The following is an 18235-nucleotide window of genomic DNA, read 5'->3' as shown; positions in this document are numbered from 1 at the left end:
TTTGGCCTTTAGATGTTTGCAGAGCTCCCTTCAGAGCCTACACACCCAGCTTTCAGCCAGCACAACACAGGAGGTCAAGCATGTCTGGGACAAACCCAGGTAAAATCTACTCAAACCATGGCAGTCTTTTGTCTCTAGCAAGAGTGCATCTACACCACATTACTGAGTCACTTTACAGGTGACTGTTGAAACAATGCTCTCCAGGAAATACACTTAAGGGGGGTATTACAAGTATCACACTGCTGAGTTTCTTACAGCAGGGAGTGAAGCTACTGCCTTGGGCAGTGCTTGAAGATGGCTGAAGCAGAGATTGCTCTGCAGTCCCCAGACCGCATTTCTCCCATGCTGTTGCAGCCTCAGGTTTCTGTCCTTCTTTCACTCCTTCAGTCTTGTCCCCTTGACCCATCCACGTGAAATGCAAGTTACAAAACACTATAAAAAGGGTCACCAAAACTCAAACTGCTATTGGATTATGGATGATTAAAAAACTTCATATTTAATTTGGTGCAGTAATATTTATTTCTTAGCAACTTAGATGGTTCTCTGTCAAGTGTAGTTGCAAGTTCATATAATATTCAGTGAGTGCTTCTCTGCCTCCTGAACTGTTTTAAGTCAGCCATTTAGCACACACTTCACATGAATGTCATGTTACTCTTGCTACATTAAACAGCTGACAAAGTGTTACAAAGTTTTTGAAAGATTTATACTTCTCATATTGAGACTAGGTATATTACACTGATGTGTGGTCATTCCAAGATGTCAGATTTTAACTAATCATCTCTCTCTTCAGGATCATCTGTAACCCCTATTTGTAGCAGAAGGTAGAAGGATAGCCATGATGATGACTGGTCTTGCAGTCTGAAGAACCAAAGTTAGTCAAAACCCTGAAGGAGAAGAACCACCTCTAACAAAATACCAGAGCAATCAAGATGCGAGAGGGAGGTGGTGTTACTGGTAGTTGTGAATTCAACAAAGAGAAGCTATGCTCCTTTGATAAAACAATTTAATGTTCAAAGGAGGTTCATTTAATAACTGAAATACTCCCATTAAAGTCAACAGGAAAATAGGGGGAGGTTGGTAGTTGCTATACACGGTAGAAGTGTTTTGTTGATTTTATACCCAGAAGCAGGTTAAGTGCTTGATTTACGTACTAAACAGAAAAGTATTATATCCAGTTGTCAGCTGTATAAGAAAAATTATTTTAAAGCCTTTTTTAAACTGTATATAAAATTACAATCAGAAAATACTAACGAAGTGTAGAAATGGCTGGGATAGTGGAGCAAAGCACACTCAAACTCCCCAGGTTTCAAAATGTATAGATGTCCAACACAAGGACCAGGGAACTTCTTGTTTACCTGTATGTAAGGAACGTGCATTTGTAATTGAGAAACAAAAAAGCAACAGCTTTAAGTACTACTTTGTGGTGTTGCACAGCTCACCAGCAGTCCAAGCACCACAGGCTGTGTAGCAGTAGTTGTAAGCACTAGTCCTTTGGACAGTCAATCTAAGCAGAACTGCCCTGCCCTAGACTTTCCCTTGGATAAGAATATCCTCTGGTGGATTTGGCCCTTGGTAATTTATGTTATGGGGAACTCAACTCAGATTCCAAAAGTCATGAGCCAGTGTTTGAGACTTTAGTGTCAAACATCATAAGCTGTGTTCAAGTATCTATAGTTGCATATGAAGTTTCTTTCAGCGAATGAGGAGCATTCCTTGCTGTAAGATGGAAAACAAAGAGATGTTTGAACTTAGCCCTCTTTTTTCTCCTACAAACATAATCCTTTTTAATGAACTCTTAATACAGTCAAAAATTTTAAACAACACACCAAGTGTTTAAGAAACAAGCACTCAGAAAACATAATATCCTACAGAGAGATATTTTGGCAGCATGCTGTGAAATAGCATGAGTTTTGCTACAGTAGGAATTCAGCAAAAACCTAATTACATCTACTCTAAAACTGGGTACCCAGTGAAATTCTCCATGGGTACAAGGAAATTATATCCCTACCAGACAGAAAGCAATTTTCTCTAATCTGAAAATAACAGTGTGAAAAGAGGGTCAGCAAAGAAAAGAGACACAGAAGAAGAAACAGTCAGGGCCTGATTAGAGAGGGGAAGGAAGCAAAATTGGAACAACATGGCATAAGGTACAGACCTCTGCTTGTGTACTCATGAGATGGAATATTGTCTTCAATTTCAGCATTAGGAAAACTCTTTAGTTTTCACAGTAAAACAATCATGATAGTCCACAATCCAGCAAAGAGACAGAGATTGATAGAACACTATGAAATTAATAAATTGAACCCTCCAGCAAAAAGGGATATGCAATTAAAGACTGCATACCACAAAACACACATCACTGGCTGTCTTAAAGCTATGCTGCCATTTGAAGGAAGTGTGAAGCACCATTTAAATTCCTACAGCAATTAATCAGTACACTTCATTTCCCCTCAGGGGAATCAGAGCCACCCTTAATTCTCCATTTCCATTTTCAGTGAGAATGAGAGTAAATACCCCAGGAGCCTATTACCATCCCATCCCACTCTTCCCCAGCCCCCTGCCAAAAATAGGAGCAATAAGATTCAACAGAAAAGTTCCCTGTGGTTGTGTTTCTGAAATGGCAGCTGGGCAGCGGCAGTGTCCAGGCTAGATGGAAGGCCTGAACCAAGGTTATTTCACATCCCAGAGAAGTTCCTGCAATAAGACATAGCACTGTGGTAGCCCCATTGCTGACAAGGGTTGCCACAAATACCATCATGTATTAAATAAGCAGCCACAGAGGAAGATGTTTCAGCATCTGCCATGAAAATATTACTTGAAGTGGATCTTCACTCATGACCACAGACTACCTTTATTCTTCAGAAAAGAATTGCATTGCAGAGGCAAAAAAATAATGAAAATCATGAAAAGTGAAAATAATCGCTTATGTAGAAACCTTACCTTTTGAGCCTTGAACAAAACCCCTTTGATATAGCAAAATCAAAATATAACATTTAACAGTTTGGTGCTGTTTGAATAACTTAATCTGAAAGAATCAGGCTAATTTCAGTCATTCAGAGATTTATTTTTCTTTATTTGTGGACACCTGCACAACTTGCTGTCTTTCAATGGGTTGTGTCTTCATCTGGATCTTAGTGAATGACTCATTTCTGTTTGATACATTTGCTTTGCATCTCATATCTTCTGAAAGCACATATTTAATGAAACTGTGTGTAGTACTTCAGTTCTGTTTGTTTTAAAATGCAGCCCAAGCTACAAATGATATATTCTTGAAGATGAAAAAAATTAAGACTATAGGAATGGTGAATGCTGTCATGTGAAATCCAGAAATTTTGCACTGTCAAATGGGACTGCTGAATACAGGAAGCAATTTGAGGATTCTTACCTCAGGCAATCCTTGTGTGATTAAGCTGCTGTAAGACTGGCTAAGAGAGTGAGTCATGTTATTTCATGGCATGCTTGACAAAACACATCTGTGTGGTGCGAATGTGGATCAGAAATATCTTGCATTCTACTATAGCAGCATTCATGGAGTTTCACTCAGGATCCAAGAGTGATCAGGGAAGAAAATGTGAATTCCAGAAAGCAAAAAACTCCAGCCAACACGGAGCTGTGGGATACAATGCAAACTGCAAATCATCCTTTCAGACACATTTTCATCAGGTCAGCTCTTCTTTTCATCTTACTCATCAAACCCTTTGTGTAGCATTCACAGCACTATATAAACATTAAAGCCCTTTTTAGCTATTGGGAAATGGCAGTCCCAACATGCCTTATGCTAGCAGTTTTCTTGGAAGCAACACTTTCTTACAACACAGTTGGAACTGCATTTGAAATACTTTTGCCTCTCCCGATGTGAATCTTTATGAACAGGCCAAAATAAGCATAATCTCGTTCAATCATCCTTCATTTTTCTGATCACAGCAGGAAGAATTCTTGGAACTATTTTAGGACTCAGTAGCATGGAAGCTGCTCCTGAGTTTGCCCAGTTCTTAGTGGCTATTGCTAACATGCAGCATTTGCCAAAAAGCAACAGGATTTATTTCTGTGGTTTTGCAGATGTTTTGGTGAGGGCAGTAAGCCAAGACAGAAACTGGTGCTCCAGCACACAGTGATCCTAATTCAAACTTAGTAATTGCTGTGAGACAGGTTTCTAGAAAACTCTCCATTGTATCACTCCTTGTATAAGTTTCAACCATGGAAAGATGGTAAACCTAACAACTGAAATACACTATCACAACTTAAATATCCAAGAATAGTAATCAAATAGCAGATGGGTCCTTTGTAAACCACATCCTTATCTACAGGATTACAAACAGTTATGAAGACTGGTTATGTTTCTTTAGAATTATATTGCTCTCTAGAAGCTGATTTTTTAATCTGTTTATGCCATATGTTCACAGCCACTCAATGGGCTCAGAATAATGTAGGAGAGTTACACTAATATTAGGAGAGGCTGAATCTGTTTCTTCTTATAACAAGGCAATTCAGCTTCATTTGTAAAGTCTTAATCAGCAGGAAATTCTTCTGATAATGAAACTGGTAGAGTTATATACTCCACACACCAACCTAAGCGTGATGCAAAACACCACATAATTAGCAATCTGTCTAACATTTGGAGCTACAGTTGGCATTCCAGCTCGAGACAGGCTCAGTTCTGTGCATGTCTCCAAGAAACACCAGGCACAGTTACAAGAGGCATTGTTCTGTGCCTGGAAAATTATGTTTCATGATCCCAGTCTCGAACCCGAGGGCTGAGCACAAAACCAGAGCGTGCATTCACCTTTCAGCATTAAACAACTGAATTGATTCATCATCTTCTCACTAACAGTAGATACTATCTACTCCTACATGGATGTGGCATGCCATCTTTTTTGCCAGTGGCTTAACCACTTCCCTTGTTTTAACCTGTTTCCTCTACCACTGTAAGACATTCCTCTCTAATTTCTTGCAATCCTCACTGTCTTTCCTCCATCAGTCTCTTCCTTTCTTTACCAAGGTCCTTTTTGTGGTCTTGCTCAGCTCTGGATCTAAATACAGCTAAGTTGACAATTTCTTCCACATGTTGGACAGTGGAATGAGAGAACAATTAAAATGCTAGGAACCTGCCTAATGTGTTAGGAATCCCTCCCTTGACTTCAAGATGTTTTTCTCCATTAGCACTAGAAACAGAACACAAGAAAAAATTCTTGGTGCCAATTCCTGCTGGACTGAAAAAGGTGAATTTGAAGTGTCAAGAATTGGTTCAGTAGATAAAATAATTCCCTTTGAACTCCCAAAGCAGGCAAGCAGCTGCAAAGTGAAATTCTACTTAAGTTTTGGTATATGTCTCAGCCTCCCTTAACATACAATTGCTGAGAGTTTGGGAAAACTCACACATTTATTTAGAAATGAGCACATCAATAGCAGCATCTTTTGCTGATAAGCCAAGTTACACAATTAACTGTTTTTCAGACTTCAACCTGCACACCACTACAGGTTTTTTAGGAGCTGCAGCCTCTTTTGTAAGAATCTGAGCTGACTGGTAAAGACTTCTCAGAGTTGTTTTCTGCAGTTTCTCAAAATTCTGCAGGAGTGCCATGGGATCTCCTGCTGACAAGTTGAAAAACACTACTCTAAATGACTGTTCTGCACTTTTGTAGCTTGTTTAGAAATAAAGATTCTACTAGAGGAAAAATACAGTACTGAGATTACATTATTACAGTGGTGAGGCATGGGTTGTCCAGAAAAATGTGGATGCCTCACCCCTGGAACTATTCCAACACCAGGCTAGATGGGGCTCTGAGCAACCTGGGATAGTGGGAGGTGTCCTTGCCCATGGCAGGGGGGTTCATGATTTTTAAGGTCCCTTCCAACCTAAAGCATTCCATGTTTCTATGATTACTGCAGATACTCAAGCTTCCTCTAACCCTTGAATGCTGTGCACTGCTGATGGGCTTCAGATCCTAAGTGTGGACAACTGTGAATTTGGTCTAACAATGTCCACCTGTAAACAGCGCTCATCAACTCACTGCTGTACTTCCAGTCTCAGCTGAATGGAGTATGTTTGCATTGTACTGCAACTGCAGGATACTTTAGATGAAAGTTCTGTGACTTATCACTGGGTGGATGATAAGTCACAGAAATTCATATTAGACAGACAATTCACGTTACCCACAGAAGTGCTCTTATGTGACATATGCTCCAGAACTAGACAGTATCAGTACACAAACGAGTACTACTTAGCTGTACAGCCTTTGAATTCCTGTATGAGAATGACCCCATAAGTCATGCTGTAGTCAGACAGAAGTGGCTACCACACCCCTTTATGTGTGCAGTCCTACTGCTCAGCAGAACATACTGGAGGGAACTGCACACACACAAGAATAGGAACAGATCCCTTTGGCTACATTTAACAAAATAGCATTGAAATTGTTTATGGCACACATAGTGCCATAAACATGCAGTATTACACTTCTGCCATCTTTTGGCATTGATGAGTTTCAGCAGATTTTGAGGAATCTGACAAGCTACAAGCAGGTTCCTTTCTAAGGCCTCGTGTTCTGAACGTGCAGCTGTAACTACAGGTAATGAAAGAGCAGAAATGCAGAAAGGTATGGCCCAAGACTAAAAACCAATGAAATAAAGTAATTTTGATATCTGAAGCTAAAGATGAAATATATTGCTATCAAATATTATTAAGAAAGAGTTGTCTATTTTTACCTTGAAATACACAGTTTTATTCCACGGTCTTTAGCTTTACGGTCACTTTGTTGGAAATGAAATGTCAACCAATTAAACAGTTCACATTTTCAAAACAAGCACTTGCCAGAATATGCTAAACCTGGCAATTTTGTCATAATACTTTTCTTTTTTAGTTTCCCTAATAAATTACCCTGTACCATACAGCCTCCATTCTCTTTTCTTCAAACATAACTGATTTTCTTATGTTGGATTTTACCAAATTCACATGCTCAAATATATTATCCTTAAAATTTTTTACTAGGTCACACAGCAACATAAAAATTGTGAAAATAGTAACGAAATTGTTGTCATCCTTGTACCTATTACATCAACAACCTGTCTGAAAATCATTAAAAATGAAGGGTAAAATTTAGCTCTTGGCCAAGCTTAGAGCAATTCCACTGATTTTAAAAGGAATGCATTTGTCCTGTGAGGTTACTTTTAAGTAAAAGCTGCCTCAGGTTAATGGAAATTAAGCTGTCATCTATTCTAGATTTTCAAAAGGGACAATTTATCCTTTATCACTGGGCAAAAATGAATTTTCCAAAGTATTAATGAATTTTTGTCTCATCCATGCTTTGAAGTTTCGATACCATTCTAAAAGCTTTTTTCTCCTTTGAATCTTTTCTTGTAAGCTCATTTTTTTTTCTTTTTCTAGAATAGCAGGAAGCTCCTTCCAGTTTTTAATAAAGATAAATGGAGCTCCCATGGTTTTTAATAACTGCAATGGAGCACTGTGGTAGACTGATGAATTTCCGCAATCACCCGGTGTCATTACATCTTCTATAACGGGCAGAGATCCATACGAACAAGCTTCATAAATTCTGTAACATTCTGTATTTATTCCCACTGGGCACAATGTCAAATCACTCTGCAGCAAGGCATCTTGATAGTTCTTGAAACTTTCATTTGTTTCTTGAGGCTGCCACCTAGGAAAGTAAAAAGGGTGAAAATTAATATTTTCTTCATAGGCACTGCAATGAAAAAATAGAGATATGCTTTAATTTATATTATTTATAAAACTGAAAATGCTATCAGTGTAAAAATTTTATATTATACACACAGTCAATTGACTTCTACTTTTAGTCTTACTGCTCTTAAAAGTCTTCTAAAAATTTATTGAAAATGTCACTGTTAAAAATAGATTGTAATATGCGTCCCTTTTTGGAAATTATTAATACTTAAAAGTGCAAGAAACAAATTGAAATGCCACTCCAAATCTTCTGCATGACTTGGATGATGCATATGTCAATTTACTTCACAGCAGAGTTTAGAAACAGACAAAAAGGGAGACACTCGACGGACTTTTTAATGACTTTTTTGGCCTCAAAAGAGGCTTGCCCTTCAAAAGCTAGGACGCAGAGCAATTGGTTTAACCTGAATTCAACTACTTGAAGTGCCTCAAGACATCTGGGAGATAGGAGTTTATGTCACAGACACAATCCATCTCCTGAAACTCTTCATCAGGGCACCTAAGGTCTACCTAAGCACCACTGTGCCTGCTATCCAAGATTTTATAGGTGTTGCTTTTCAAAGTTAAGAAATACAATCAGAACCCTACTCTTGTTAGTCAAAAAACAACTTGTTAGTCTGTGCTGTACAGATTAAATCCACTCCCATGGAACACAACAAAATATGGCTGTCTTCTTTTGTCTGCTAAAGACATTGAACTCCACAAAATACAAGACAAGTGTTTCTTCTCACAATCAAATATTTTTAAGAAAAAAACAGATGGTCTTTGATGCTTATATATAGAGGAGACTTTTCTATACTAGATTTAAAAATATGCCTTATGTAAAATGTAACAGAAATGCTGTTATGTTATGACGACCTAAACAAAGAGTCTCTGCACTATTCCCTGACTTTATGACCAATTACTTTTATTTGTATTATTTTTTAACACTCAAGAAAAGACTGGTAATAATGAATCAGGCAAAAAACTCTGAATTTTTTCATGAAGTAAATTAAAGTCTTACTGTTCTCTGGCTGCAATCCAGCAAAGTTTGTCAAGCCCATCCTGTTTCAGAATTTCGATTAAGGTTTCTCTAGAAGAATTCTTATAAACTGTTCCTAAGAAATTACATAGATATGATCTTGGATCATGTAGCATTGACCAGCTGGGTTCCACAACTGGAAAATTTCTGTAGCTGTAAAAACAACGTGTAAATTAGACAACCATATCAAAGGAAAACATTTTGTGGTATTTCATTTTCAGTGCATCCTATTTTAAGACTAAAACCACCTACTTGTTGCCAATCTGCATCTATATAGACAGACCCACAATTAAATCAATTCACATCCTGTCCTAAAAGTATATCTTTATTCCCTCTGATCCCATCAGTCCATTCACAGTGTTTCCAGAATACTTACATCTTCTTTCAACATGAGAAATATTAAACGTGCATATTACAGAATGTCCTTGACTAACATCCTTTTCCAAAGAAGCTGTTCTTGATGCAACCACAAGTTTTGACTGAAATGGCCAGTTTAACAGTAACTATGGCACATAAGTCTCACCAACCTGGATACTCTAGATATGCTCCTCTACTGAAAATACCACTGGTAACCTCTCAAAGCAAAATCTCACTTTGATCTGAGTGAACTCAATAATCTAATCTTTTGGCTACTGAACAGCTTCTTGTACATTATTTGATGGAGCAGTTTTTTTCCTCATTCTTCTACTGCATGATGAATGTTAAGTCACTTAGTTTCTAATAAGCATTTGTCCCTTCATGACAAATATTTTTCCATCATTCCACATCTTCATTTTCCCTCTTTACTTGGAAAATCCAGCAAATTTTCATGCCTCTAACCCGTTTGTACAGCTGCTGTATGCAAGGGCTGGAAACCCCATTTTGATACCAAATTTATCTTCCTCCACCCAGCTTTGCATCCTAGTTTATAGTTCTAAGTGTTGTTGCTTTCTCTTAACTGTCACCTTAATCTCTGCATTTCTACTTAGGAACTTCAAATACCATCAATTCTTTCATACCATCAATCCAAATCTTCATACCATAATCCAAATTTAGCATATGTCAGAGACACTGTGAACAAATTCAAGCTGTATATAAAAAGCTCTATACAGTTTTCCAGCTTGTTGAGCAAACTGGATCAATACAGGATATTGAATTCAAATTCAACACAATGTATGAAAATAATCCTATATTCCTTTCAGCTTCTACTACCCTGGTAAGTAGCTAAACTACTATCAACTCTGTTAATAAGAAGTAAAAATTCATCTAGCTGAACAAAACCTTTATTTACTCCACGTAAATAGAGCACTTAAGTATAACAAATTTTTTTTTTAAACAAGCAGTTAAGCCATTTACACTACTGTGATACTGGAGTATAAAAACTCCAAATAGGAAGTCTTTTGAGCCATAACGGAGGTTTTAAAAAGTACTCTTTCCTTTTATGAACAAATAATACCTGCAACTTTATTACATAAGTATCTTTTGAATCTCCATATCACTGGTACGTATTACATCAGCAGTTATGATAAATCTCAAGAGCAAACCTACTGAAGAAAGAATAAATAGAAAACCTCAGGAGACACAGGTTCATTTTCCCTAAAGTTTCCTAAACACTAGCCCTCTTTTCCTGTTATCATTTTTATTGCTAAATGCAACTTTCAAAGACTCCAATGCCTGATTTAGAATGAACACAATTTAGAATGAATGATAGGATCATGTTCTGCAATTTACTTATTAAAATTGTTTTGGGCATAAGCAGGAACACTCAGTCATATTTTCCACACCTCATGGACAACAGTTAATTAATCAATTACAACTTCTGTCTATAGCACTTACGTAGCTACTCCTAAAGGCCACTGGAAAATATCTTCTTCATTTACGAACGCATAGTCATATGTAACAAAGAGCAGATTTACAAATCCCCCGTTTCGTTTCAGGTATGGCTGAATCCACGCATTGTTGCACTGCTCATTCCCAAGCAGCACCACTGCCACGTGCTGGATTTTGCGGGTCTCCATCAGTGTCTGTGCGTAGTGCAGCCACTGTGTGGCGTAGGCGATCTTCGACGGCTCCCTCCCGTTCAGCACCAGCACCACATGCTCCGCTTCCACCGAGAAGTAGCCGGGAACTACAGATGGGCCAGTGAGGAAGCTGAGAAAACCAAAACACAACACCAAACAAAGTAAGACTTGGTAAGACAAATTATTATCCTCAATCCTCTAGCTATTCTTACTACACAATATGCACTCCAGAGATGATTTTTTCTTCAATAAAGTAAATGCAATATACTGCGAAATTACCTGTACAACTACAACCACTTCTGTCATTAATATCTATTGCTTAGCACAGGAGTAAAGCTGCTTTCATTTTTATTCAGGAAAAAGGTGATTGACTTAAATAAGGTATTTTGTCAATAAATTAGAACTAGTATCATACTTAAACCTCAAAATGTGTGTCAATCAACCCCCTTTCAAAAAAGGGTACACCTTGATGTTCACTAAAGATTAAACATTTTAATTGCAGTAATAACCAAAGAATGCTGTATTAGAACAAGAGGGAGGCCCTCCAAAAAACCTGAAGACTATACAAAATCTGGTATAATTAAGAGTGACAGTTAGCTAGTTTTGCATACTACTTTTCTCAGTATTTTGCTTAAGTTTCTTCTGAGTAGAATTGATAACAAAAAACATCTATCTAAATGTAAACTTAGGTTGGCTGTATGACCCAGGTGAAATTTGAGGCTCTGATACAAGGTAGTAAGCACAAACACTTTAGTTACAAAATGGCATTTCTAGATATTGCACAATGCATTTAACAGAAGAATTTCAGCCATGTAGCAAAATAATTGTATCTTTAATCATTTGCAAGTATGTGACAAAAGCCATTTATGAACTGCAATGATACAAACCAGTATTTGCCAGCTCCTGCTCTTCAGTTACCTGGTGTGCTAACAGATTATTGATTCAATGCAAAGAAGTAGCAGTTACACAGCCTGGGAAAAAGTGGAGAGGGGAAAACAGTATTTTTTTTCTAAGAGTCTGTTAAGTGATATTTTTCTAGGTCTGCTGTATTACTGGTTTTTCAGCTACCAGCAAAACTTAATTTAGAGTGAGCATGAGTTTTAACTCATGAAGTGCTGAGACTGGCAGCTAGTTTCAGTTCAAATATACTTACTGAGGAAAAAAGCTCTCACAACAGAAACTGTAAAAACTACTCCAGTGACATTTTCTGACGCACACTGACCTTAGACAAGTGTATTTGAAACCTGAGTTAAGCTGACATGCTGCTGGCTTAGTGGAAGTGATTATTTCAGAGCCAAGATGAATAAGACTCATGACTTGGAATCAAGACTTCTAATACATTAAATGTTAAGTCAGATCAAGCCTTAAATCCAAAGTTTAACAGCCAATGAGAACAGAATTATTGTGATTCCTATGAGAGAATAACTTGAGCTTTGGAATGCCTCAAATAGAGACTAAATATGTACATGGTCCAGTGATCACCTTGCAAAGAGACTTGGAGAAAAAGGGTTTTCCTATGACACAGCACTTCGAGGGTAACAGCTTTACAGCAATAACAAGATGTGCAGGTTAGGAAGCAATGACCTGTGTGTAGGAATATATGTAGTTGAACAGCATAAAATTACAGTGGGGCAAAAAAAGTAACACAGTGCAAGTTTCGTAAATCCCATACTTCAATAATTATAACACCGTGCTAGGGTTGTGCTATTAACTCCCAATCAGAACACAATTGGGATTGGGAAATAGAAGAGACACTACAGAAGCTGCTAAATTAAGGGAATAGTCCTAACAGTACTAACTACTCACATGAAGGCTAGATCTAAGATAATATGGGAAGATTACATTTTTTGGACTAAAAATGTGGCTTGCTTTCTACAAAGTCCTAGTTTTTCCTTACTAGTGGTAGACAGTCATACAAAAAGATGCTATTTTAGACTGGGTCTTACAGTGCCCATTCTGAAGGTGTTAAGACAGCCATTCTGTAACAGCAAGGATTAAATTTAACACTTGCTGCAAGAGGGATCATAATAAATACATCCAGCATAGACATATTCCATATGCAATAAAGGAATTATATAAAAATGAGAAAATCAAGAAAAAAACTTAGAAAGAAGCAGTCCAAACCACAAGAAGTTTTCAAGGAGTTTGCAGACTGTTCAAAAACACTGTATAAGAATCCTAGGCATGCTGTGTGCTTCAATCCAAAAAGTAAACAACAGAGACTCCCCAACCCCATATGGCTTAACAGAAAAGTAAGGGAGATGGCCACTTCTATTCCTGCTTCAGCAAGAAATAAAAGTTTGAACACTGTAAGTATTATATCAAATAGAGGATTTGAACCTGGATGGCATTCACTTGAGAGTTCTGAAGGAACACAACCAGAATTGAAGAACTGCTAGCAGAGGTGTGCAGCTGTCATTATGAAGAGACACGAGGTAAGTAATTCACCATCTTTTGCAGACTCCCATCTACAAAGATAATTCGAGAGGACTCTGCAGAACAGTCAGTATTAATTCCCTCTCTGGAAGAGTCTGTAATAAACAGTAAGATCACTGAATCTTATCAATAGGTAAGATCATTGATCATAAGCACTGCTGTGAATGAGTTAACCCGGTTTAACTAAGCTGATGAAGATCTATGAGCGTGTCAATAAGAATACAGATAAAGAGGATCCAGTGGACAGTGGTTTTGGATTTTCAAAAAGCTTCACTACAGCATTTTATTAAAACTAAATTGCCAGAAGCTATCCCAGGTGGAATCCTCTGATAGATAGAAACCTCTCCTAGTTGACTGAGGCAAGGCAGCACTGAATGTTTATAAAATAGAGAGAGTGTGACTTGGGGGGAATAGAAATTTAGGAAAGCTCTTGCCAAATAATAGGTAAGAAGTTTGGCACTCTGCTCTACAACATCTTCCTAGACGACAGGAGAGAAGGGTGTGAACTGCTTCAAGCCAAAGAAAGTGTTAAATCCTGCTCTCTTGCTTTTTGTATGAATGTGCCGAGATGGTACTAAAATCCACAGCTATGAAGTTCCTTCTCCACTCCAATTTTAAAATAAACACCACTACATTTTATGGAGAAGCTGATATTTCATGTATTTTTTAGACAACTTCGTTGATGAAAACATGTACTCATCAAAATCTATATTGTGTAGAGATGTATATTCTCCATCATAAATACACAGAATGGGCTTATTCATGCAACTGTGTTCAAGTGTTATTTTGGCATTTTTGTGTCTTTAGATTTGGTATTCTTTAAAAACATTCACCAGACATCTATTTTTTAACAATCAGACTTACCACAGAAAACTGCAGCAGCAGCACATATTCTCCAAATATGTCACCTCAGCTAGTTCCCTCTAGCCTCATCTAGTAATCAAAAGATAATTTACCTCAGCCAGGCAGCAAACAATTCTAGAAAATCTTATAACCAGTGAGAAGACAAAATCACATAATTCTTCTCTACAACATAAACTAGTATTTCCAAATAGAGTAAAAAGTAGCTGTTTCAGAAGCCTAGCTGTTAAAATAACAGTTATATTGCATATTTTCTATACTTTGCACAACAAGTTTCTACTAGCCTGTCAAAAGTTAACCTTTGTTATGTTGGTACTAAACTTAAGCTTTGCATTTTGATAGGATCTAGCATCCAAGTTGAAATTAAAATAGGGACTCGATTATTCCTGGTTCATCTAGGCATAACAAGAAGATATTTAAATGCAAGTATAGGAATCTTCTTTTGAGAGATGCATACCCTAAGGAAACATGTGAGGTTATTAATCATCTGAAACAGGCACACTAGAAAGAGAATAACCATAACCAGTCAAGTGACAGACTCATTAACTACAGCAAATTATTTTCATGTTATAAATGTGGAAAGCAAGAGCTTGAAGAAATTTTCAGGTCAATACCAGGAAGATAACCTATCAAGCTACAGTATCATGGATTTCTATATCTTCTAAGATTTTAACTCTGGAAACAACAAAGTCTTTTGCCACTAAAACTACACTGTAGGCACTGGTCCAATATTCAAAGAAAGGACTGTATCCTTTCTCTGTATTTGTGAGTTGAAAGCTCTATTGCTCTGTCAAGGAGACTACCAAGATGCAGTAGCATCATTCATAGTTGATTCTCTAAACTTGTCAGATCATCTTTTATTTGCAGACAAGGAATATAGTTTTTTCGGTTAAAGAGTATATAAATTCATTTATTCCTTCTGAAAAGACTCTGTGGCCTGTACCATGTTTACTGTTAGATACTTTGATAAACCATTCAAAATTATTTTAAAAAGTTTTGTGATCACTTAAAACCTCCTTTCAATTCACAATCACATGTGTATTTCAAACACTACCTTCAAATATTTCAGCTAGAACCACATCTTGTGCAAGGAAAAAATAGCCTTCTGAAGCAACACGTTTCAGAAGTTAAACTCACTTAACTGTGTAATTTATGTATTAAAAGAAAACTTTTTTAACGGTGGGTCCTGGTACAAGTGACTAAATGTTGCAGGAGGCCTACTTCTGCACACTGGCTAATTGGCCAAATAGACAAAAAATCCTTCAGCTTTCACTGTATCTTCACAGAAAGCATTAAAATGGTATTAAATAGGGACTCAGAGAAAAGCTCTGTATCATTCACTGAATAATATAAAATATTTGACAACAGCCTTAAAACTTATGTGATCACAGATCAAACACCACTGTTAAAGCCAAGAGTGCTTTAAGCGTAATCTTCCTTTCCATACAAAATTTTGGTTTGCAAATCAAGTAGCTAACCAGAAGCTAGGTCTCACAGACAGCCTTTGTAATAAACAAAGTATGGTTTTGACACATTTCTATTTACGAACAAATGAGCCAAGTCCCTTTCCCCTGAATACAGCAGAAACCGCACAGCAGGAAACGTCTCCTGCCTCACATATGCATGCTTGATTTCATCACCTATGAGCCCCCAAGCCCCAGCTCTTCACACTGTTCTTGGAGTTGTATCCTGACCCTGCCACTGAGGTCTATTGGCTGCTCTTTCTCTCAACATTGGTAAGGTTTTCAGTATTTTTTTAAAATTACACAAACCATCATAAACCAGATTAAATTGCTCCCTAGTTTTCTATTTTTTAACAGTGACATGTTTGAGCTAGAACTGGTTAGATTTATCAAGTACGGGTTTCCATGTATAAATGATAATTTTGAATGAGCAGCTGTGTGCATATTCCATAGATATCAAAACATTACAAAATTAAAGTACTTGCAACTGTATTAAAATAACCGCAACTTTGAGATAGGCAAAATAATGTTTACCTTTCCAGAAAGTTTACCTTTCCAATGCATTATTTGTTAAAGTTTACACTTTGGATTCAAGAAAAAAATTGAAAAAATTGTAAAATTGAAAAAAATTTACAAATTGAAATCAACATCATGAACAATACCTGAAATATGTTTTTCCTGCATTTTGGCTTCCTTCCCTCCACTGTGCAATCACATCAGCTGGCTCAAGGGGCCCTCCAAAAATATGTTGCCAGAGGTAAAGACCTACATAAATGAAGACATGATGGAGAATTTGAATGAACAGATCTTGCCTACTCTACGCGCCTCAAAAATTATTTCTGGAAAATGAAAAAGTAACGTAATATAATAAGTTGGAAAGGAATGTCAGAGCTTCTTGCATAATATGACTTAGAATTAGTTAAGATTAATTTTTCCCACATTGGCATTTAAAAAGGTTCTTTGGCTGACAAAATATCAGCAGATGAAGATATAACTGCTTCTGTTAGCAACTCTTTCCAGCACACATACCACTAAAAATGAGAAAAATTAATTGGCATTTTAAGGACAAGCATACTTCCCTTAAGATTTTGTGAAATGCACCAATTTTTATGATGGTATTATACCAGGCAATATACCTATGTGCTCTACAATGCTACATGAAAGTTCGACTGTAAGCCTGGCATTTACAAAAAAGCTAAACTAAGAACAGTGATATGTCTTCAGCAGTAGTTAAAGAGGTTGAGAAGACCTTGGCTCACAGTTTGTGTAGAGAGGAAACTCAGTATCTTCCACAAAAGAATTTCCAAGTTCATCAGTGTCAGTAGTACTACAGTACACTACAATACAGAAAATGCTTTATTTCTCACTGTGTGATGCTTTATTTCACAAAGTGTAAATGTGACAAAAATGATCTGCTTAGCAAGTAAGAGGCCCCTACTTGTGTCATACTGTAAACTAGACCAGATTAAAAAAGTAACTGTGTTTCTTTGTCACTTGAGACATTTTCCTTGACAGATGCAGAAAAACAGCCTTGAAAGGAATTGATACAAAGGGAGTTCAACTACTTTTATATTGTTATGAATTTGAACAACAGCTAGCATTTCCCTAATACTCCTCATGTTCAGTTAGATGTACTATTGAATCATACACATAAATTTCAGTCATCAGGAAACACAGAAAAGTGCTGTACCAGAAAGGTTAAATAACCAATAGACATTGACTACATCTGCTTACCAATTGCTGCTTTGCCCCAAATCTGTACTCTAAGACTGGTCTGTTCTAGGTGAGACCTTGCATATTTTATCATTTTGAGATTAGCTTCATATCTCTGCTGAGAAGCAGCCAGCTCGTTTTTCTCATCCACATCCCACGGATTCCACTCTTCATTTCCCAAGGCAACATGAGCTGTGAAACCTAAACGCGTGATTTACATTAAAAAAAAAAAATAATAAAAAAAAGAAGATGTAATTCACAACTTTAGGAAAAATGATTAATTCGTAATTTCACGCAGCACCTGACAGCCCTGGGCCGGGCACACCACAGCCGCCACCACAACCACCGCCGCCGCCTCCTCCTCCTCCCGCGCCGGGCCGTGCGGCCGCCCGAGGCCCAGCGGAACCGGCCGCAGCCAGCGCAGGCCCAGCGGGGAGCGGTGAGGCGCCGGCCCCGCTCCCGGCAAAGGCGCCACCGGGCCCCGCCCGGCGGGCCGGCCCCGCACCAAACCCGCGGCCGCTGCGCCGCCGGCCGCGGACAGGCCGGGCAGGGCGGCTCGGAGCGGCCCCGCCGCGCTCACCTCGCGGGCCGCGGCGGTCCCGGTGCGAGCGAGGGGCGGCCGGGCGGCGCGGGCGCAGGAACACGCTGTAGGCCGCGTAGAGGGAGAAGAGGCCGTACGCGACGATCAGGGCGGAGCAGAGCCGCCTGCGAGCGCCCCGCATCCCGCCCGGCGCGGGCGGAAGGCCCGGCGGGCGGCGCCGGGAGGCGGCGGCGTGAGCGGACTCCGCCCGCCGGCCTGGGCTGGGTCCCGGGTCGCCGAGGAGGCTCGGGGCCGCCGGTGCCATGACCTGCCCCTGGCCGCAGCCACCCTGGCGCTGCCGGCGCAGTTGTGCGATGACAGGTCGTAAATGTCAGATGAACGGCACAGTCAGGTTATGGGAATTTTATTATGATGGAAAGCTTGGATAGACCAGACGTTCCATAGAGAGAAAGGAAGACCATCCACGAGTCCTTCTTAAGGCTAGGTGCTACAGCTTTTGTAAAG

At 38.6% G+C, this 18235-nt stretch overlaps 1 protein-coding gene across 1 annotated transcript; it reads right to left on the bottom strand.

Annotated features, from left to right (window-relative positions):
• Window positions 1-6695: 6695 nt before the first annotated feature.
• On the bottom strand, window positions 6696-18017 carry RXYLT1 (ribitol xylosyltransferase 1). The gene is made up of 6 exons (XM_068190101.1): window positions 17771-18017; window positions 17212-17391; window positions 16140-16242; window positions 10533-10847; window positions 8700-8870; window positions 6696-7652 (listed from the first exon to the last, which is right to left on the bottom strand). The coding sequence occupies exons 1-6, from the start codon at window positions 17910-17912 to the stop codon at window positions 7235-7237; spliced, it is 1329 nt and encodes a 442-aa protein (XP_068046202.1). The 5' UTR covers window positions 17913-18017; the 3' UTR covers window positions 6696-7234.
• Window positions 18018-18235: the final 218 nt, after the last annotated feature.

This window comes from Anomalospiza imberbis, chromosome 5 (assembly GCF_031753505.1).
Source record: "Anomalospiza imberbis isolate Cuckoo-Finch-1a 21T00152 chromosome 5, ASM3175350v1, whole genome shotgun sequence".
In the NCBI taxonomy this organism is placed as follows: Eukaryota; Metazoa; Chordata; class Aves; order Passeriformes; family Viduidae; genus Anomalospiza; species Anomalospiza imberbis.
Note: the sequence above shows the minus strand (reverse complement) of the source record. Positions and strands in the feature narration are given on the sequence as shown.

Excerpts from the sequence above, each read along its gene's own strand:
- RXYLT1 (XM_068190101.1), bottom strand. The coding sequence starts at position 17,912 with ATGCGGGGCGCTCGCAGGCGGCTCTGCTCCGCCCTGATCGTCGCGTAC. Across the intron at positions 17,392-17,770 it reads GGACCGCCGCGGCCCGCGAG|GTTTCACAGCTCATGTTGCC; the intron begins GTGAGCGCGGCG and ends TCACGCGTTTAG. Across the intron at positions 16,243-17,211 it reads TTGGGGCAAAGCAGCAATTG|GTCTTTACCTCTGGCAACAT; the intron begins GTAAGCAGATGT and ends TCATTTATGTAG.